Below are 5,721 nucleotides of genomic sequence, written 5' to 3' on the forward strand. Positions count from 1 at the left end.
TCAGGTTCCAAATGTACCTACTGGCGATGAGTAAAGCAGAAACACAGGAGCACTTCTGGCAGTAGATCAGAGTCTCTGAAGATCACTGATGAACTGGGTCTGAGATGCTCACATTTATCACAGTGGCAAAGAGGAATAGAAACAATGTCTGAATTGAAGGTGGTTAGAATACTAGGAATACTGAGCAAGGAAGTGAAGAACAAAACACAATCTAAAACTACACACAGAAAGAAAGTGATCTTTAGGATATTGTTTATTACATTACAAATCCTCGATGTACAAACCAGATGGTAGCTATGGGTAGAGCTGCCTAAAACAGTTGTGGATATATCTGCCCTTGGAATGAATTCAGTCTTCCTGTGACTAGTTATAAAATATAAAGAAAGGCATGATAGACACCCGAGTGCACAAGAGTGGTGGGAAACACAACATGCTCCTCTTGAATTGATTTACCCTATTAGTCCAGGACCTAGATAAGCAATTGACTTTACTCAAGGTTTAACGCTGCAAGAATCAATATACTGAAATCAGAGTTAGCATCCATTCAAAGGAACACATGAGCCTCGCCAGTACAAAGACGATACATCTTGGGGTCCACTTAAGAGGAAAAAAGCACCTTCAGACAATTTAATGTTTTGGTGCTATATAAATAAAATTGCATTCAATTGAATTCAATGCATCGACTAAAGCAAATAGCCTATAGTCTGTTCCCAGAATAATTGTACGTAAAGCCAAAATATTTGCTGAAACATTTACCATTTCATAAGTAGAAAAAAAAGTTGGAATTAAAACATTCTACATTTGCTATTTGAGATTAATCATCAACTATTTAGATATAAAAACAATGCCTGTGATGAACAATCATTTGCTTTTGCCAAAATTGCACACAAAAAAGAGTTGATGGCACAAATTGTGGTTGAAATTTGTTTGTATGTTCACAGTTGTGTAGAAGATAATCCATCCAATAGTCTCAGAGTTTGGGCAAGTAAGGACCTTTTCTTACAATGAGCAGGACACAGCACTGCATGATCTCCAACACATCTTTTTACTCTGCACAGATCATTAAATGAAAACCATGAATCCATGAATACAGATTAAGATTTTTTGCTGAGATTGAGTAATCCAACAGATCTAGCTAATGTACAGAGCAATAATCTTAAATACAATCAGGCCTTGCCGTCCTAAAATGTAGAAGGGCGCTCTTTTCAAGTCCAGTGGTATGATGATGACCCCTGGCTGGAATATTCTCCACAGAATGATGCCATGCTCAAAGAAATTGCAGTATTTAAGTTATGTATTACTATTAATAAAGACCCTGTTCTTCTCAGTTCTCCATACAGTCTGTGTGATTTTTTTTGCGGGTGGGGGTTCCCTTTTTTCAGGTCAGAGCAATGGCGTAAAGTAAAGAGGTAAAACTAGTGAAGTGAAAGTAAAACTAAACAAGGCATCAGTTGGCACAACGTAGGGCAGGGGCCTTCATGCTCCAGAGCTCATGGGAAATTTGTAATTCCTTAAGTATGTTTCTGTCATGTAAGTTTTTCCTGTAGTAACATGTTACGTGGGGAACAGTATGGATTGTGCGCCCTGCTTTGTTCTTGTTTATGGTTATTGTTAGTTTAAACGTTGTTTACCCGGGTGGGTTTAGTTTAAAGTAAGTATTTTACTTTGTTTGTATTATAGTTCTAAACTTTGGCGTCTACGCCTGTCAATCCATGCCAGTGGGCGTTGCCCTATTAAAAAGTACAAAGTTCACCCACCTTCAGAGATCCTTTACCCACTGGATCTATGCAAAACATGTATTTCTTGCCCCTCCCATCAAACTCCTTCCCTTCCATGCCAAAACAAAAAAAGAAAGAAAAGATTGATATTGAAAAGGCACAGCAGAATAAACAAAAACACATCAAAACATCTTTTCAGTGCCCAAAGTTAATTTGAATACTAATGTATTAATGCCAATATTCTGTTATTTAGTTAATTTATTTATTTTATCAATGTCGATTTAGTTTTTTTTCAATGCCAAACTTGAAGTCTCTGTTTAAGCTCCTTAGCCACATATTGTATCAAGATATGAATGTTTGAAAGTTAACGCACAAGTCGAGTGAATAGTCAAGATGAAGGAGCCACATCAGTGCAAAGCAGTCGCTTTACTGACCAACGAGGGCAGGAAGGCAAAGCAAGTCCCACAGACCTGCTGGAGGAGCACCAATCAGGACCAAACTATGGCTATGGTTCAAGTTCACTTCGCCTAGTAAGATAGCATGCTTTAAAGTCCAGAGATGATTACTGGGGGCATGTTCTTGTTCATTTTTATTTCACATTTTTATTTCACCTGAACACCATGAGCCCATACATGTACTGTATGATGTTCCCTGAACACCACGTTTCACAAAAATATGCCTTAATTATTGTTCAAAAATTAAACATAGTGTCCTCATAATGAAAACATGTAATATGATACCTATTTTTATCAAGACAAGAAAGTATGAAAATATGCAACAAATCGACTGAGGCTCAGACCGGTGTCATTTTAGATGTGCTTCCTTATGTAGCCACTAGAGTGCAGTAGGGTATTGTTGTGACTTCACGGAATCATAGTGGGAGTGTCTTTACCGCAACAAGACCAGGAAGCAGGGCTCTTACCCATAGACATATATATAGACATATATATTCATCTATAGACATATATATGTCTATGCTCCTTACCTGTCAAATTGCATAGGTTTCTCACGGATTTAAAGCTGGCCACCTGGTTTGAAGAAGTTGGGCTATTCTATTCTTCTGGTAAAGACATTCTTATTTATATAATAACGTTATGTTGTTGTATCGACTGACAGCATAATACGTGCAATTGGCCTATTTGTGGTGTGCATGAAGTGGGCGAACTCGGTTATGAGTTGGGGCTAGTTTGTCTGACGTTATATTGCTGAATGTTTACACATCTTACTTACTCCTTTACTCTTGAGTGATAAGATTAATAACGACACAGTGTTATTTTATTTGATCGTATCTCTTTCTTCCGAATCTGACTGTGATTGTGACTATTTCTGTGCAGAACAATGGCTGTTTTCACGAACTGCGTCGTGGTTTTGGAACTGAAGAATTTGCCTTTCAAGGAGAAGCAGAAAGTCCGTTTGGCCGTTACAGACAACGGGGGCAGCCTGTCCTATGTGGTCAACAAGCAGGTCCGTTCACTTTCTGTGGCCATACAAACAAAACGGCTGTGTAACGTGTTAACCCCCCGTCATAACGTGGACATAAACATATCATAACCTGGATATAAACAAGCAGGACCTATGTCGTGGCTTGTGCCATACAGGCGTACTGTCTTTTTCATCATGATTAGTAATTGTTGTGAAACTTCATGTGTGGGATGCCAAATCAGCCAATGAAGCACGCTGTTATGTTATCAAAACTTCTTGCCATGACAGTTATTAGTAATGAGCATTGTCATTACTGGAAATAATACGTCTAATACAGACTTCAACCACCTGTTGTATGTTTGTATGTATGTTTATACTTCTGTTGTTGTTTTGACAATTTAAACAGTGTAAAGTCTTCTAACTGTCAAAAAAGTGAATATCTTAACAATCTGTCTGTAATTTTCCTGTCTGTCTGCACATCTGTCTATCTCTCCTATCTCTTACCTTACAGTGTAGTTTCATAGTGGTGAGCAGCCTGGGGAATCTGAGCAGCAACCGGCAGCAGAGTGCTCAGAAGCACCAGGTCCCTGTGGTGGGCCTGGGGTACGTGCAGGCCTGCCTGGAGAAGAAGGCCCTCCTACCTGCATTAGAGCATGTCCTGGTCTCAGTGACCCCCACACCCTACCCAGCACCCTCCATCCAACCAGGTATGCCACAGTCAGGCTTAAACTCTCTTTGCAGTGCGTGCTGTATGCCATAGCCAGGGCATCGCTCTTCGCTTAAACTCTCTTTGCAGTGCGTGCTGTATGAACAGTCAGGCTTAAACTCTCTTTGCAGTGCACACTGTATGAGCAGTCAGGCTTAAACTCTCTTTGCGGTGCACAGTGTATGAGCAGTCAGGCTTGGCAGGGCCAGAGTACGGAGGGATGCATTTGCTCTGGGATTGTTTTCTAAAAGCGCATTATTATTTGTTTAGGGGGAAGTCTTTGTATTGCCAGTAAGCGGCCTGGGGGGATGTGGTCGACTTGAAACGGACAGCTTGGTCACATTTCAATTCCATTTTATAGAAATCAAAGCAGAAAATCACAAAGAGGAAAGATTTGATGGTTCATCTCACTTCTGGGTGTGAGGTATGCATATTTACAAGGTTAACCGTCTCTCTTTTGCCTTGTTCATGACTTGAGCTTTAAACGAATCGACTCCATAACTGCACCCAATCTGAATCCAATGGAATATTTCCTGGCTACAATGAATGCAGTTGCTGTGGGATGGCAGCTTGCAGCACCAGGAAAGAAAAGTCATATAATAACATATTATAAAGATAAACATAAAGATATTAATATTAAACAACAACCAGTAATGTCTCTCACTCTTCTCTCTGAGAGACATAATATGCCTTCTCTCTCCTGTCTGTGCAAGTCACACTGCAGTTTAATATAGGGCTAGAAGATCATGCCAAGATCATGCTAAGACCATGCCAAGACCATGCCAAGACCATGCTAAGACCATACTAAGACCATACTAAGACCATGCTAAGACCATGCAACCTCTAGTTGTAGAAGATCTAGACTACTACCAGAGACATTGCTATTACGCAACTCTTATCATCTTAACCCACAAACTCTCCCTGTCACTCCCCTCCTGGCTTCTATCTGCACAGATACTGGGCATTCCTTGTGCATTGTGTTTGCACTCTGGCAGCCTGTTTATAAGAGGCTGTGACTGCTTTCTGTCACTGATTAATGTTTGCTGACAAAAGAACACAGTTTGAAGTAGTGATGATTGGGTTCACCAAGGGGGTGTGAGGGCCATGTGAGTGAGTGTGTTTGCTGACTTGCTGCTTACACTTTTTCTCAGGTGATTTCATTCACGCTTTCTGGATGGAAGTCATTTTTTTGTGTTCAGATGCATGATTTATGTGTGTGTGTGTGTGTGTGTGTGTGTGTGTGTGTGTGTGTGTGTGTGTGTGTGTGTGTGTGTGTGTGTGTGTGTGTGTGTGTGTGAGAGAGAGAGAGAGAGAATGTACAGTTACAGTATATTAGTGTATAATTCAGTATAACCGAAGGAGGCCACATAATGCTAGGGCTCGTTGCCATTACATTATGACGTCACAGTTGTTATGTTCTGTCGGTAGTGAGACAGCTGACATCTCAGGAGAAGTTCAAAGTTCAAGATCCAACCAAGAGTGAAAGAGTGCAAAATCAGGTCAAGAATGACTCCAACTATGTCTACAACCATCGGTGAGTGCTGCCTGCATCTCTTGACACGTTTAAGGTGGGATGGAACTGGGAGATGTTTTACTGCAAATAAAGTTTTTCAGCAGCAGGTTTTCTTATTAGAGAAATTGGAATGGATTGTCCCTAATGTAATGAAGAGAGAACAAATGTTCAGAAAATTATTTTCTCATCGATGTTGCTTAAAAGGTCCCCACAGAAACACAGCTGGTCCCAGCTTCCCCTCAGTGTGTGTTTTGCAGTGCAGTGTTGGTGTTTGTTCCTCTACCTGTACTGAACACTTCTTCCGTGTAGGATCTACACTGAACATGACAAAGGCCTCCCCACGTATCCCTCACACTTCCAGG

The 5,721-nt window shown here is 40.6% G+C and overlaps 1 protein-coding gene across 1 annotated transcript in view; it reads left to right on the forward strand.

The window, feature by feature from the left end:
* Positions 1–2,597: 2,597 nt before the first annotated feature.
* LOC105891480 (protein mono-ADP-ribosyltransferase PARP4-like) overlaps positions 2,598–5,721 on the forward strand; it is a 23,747-nt gene continuing 20,623 nt past the window's right edge. The window contains 5 exon segments of the mRNA XM_042709329.1: positions 2,598–2,781; positions 3,053–3,182; positions 3,652–3,847; positions 5,275–5,380; positions 5,669–5,721. The exon segment at positions 5,669–5,721 is cut by the window's right edge and continues 32 nt beyond it. Coding sequence (XP_042565263.1) covers positions 3,057–3,182; positions 3,652–3,847; positions 5,275–5,380; positions 5,669–5,721 — 481 coding nt within the window. The 5' untranslated portion in view covers positions 2,598–2,781; positions 3,053–3,056.

The sequence above is a fragment of the Clupea harengus genome, chromosome 2 (genome assembly GCF_900700415.2).
Source record: "Clupea harengus chromosome 2, Ch_v2.0.2, whole genome shotgun sequence".
Classification (NCBI taxonomy): Eukaryota; Metazoa; Chordata; class Actinopteri; order Clupeiformes; family Clupeidae; genus Clupea; species Clupea harengus.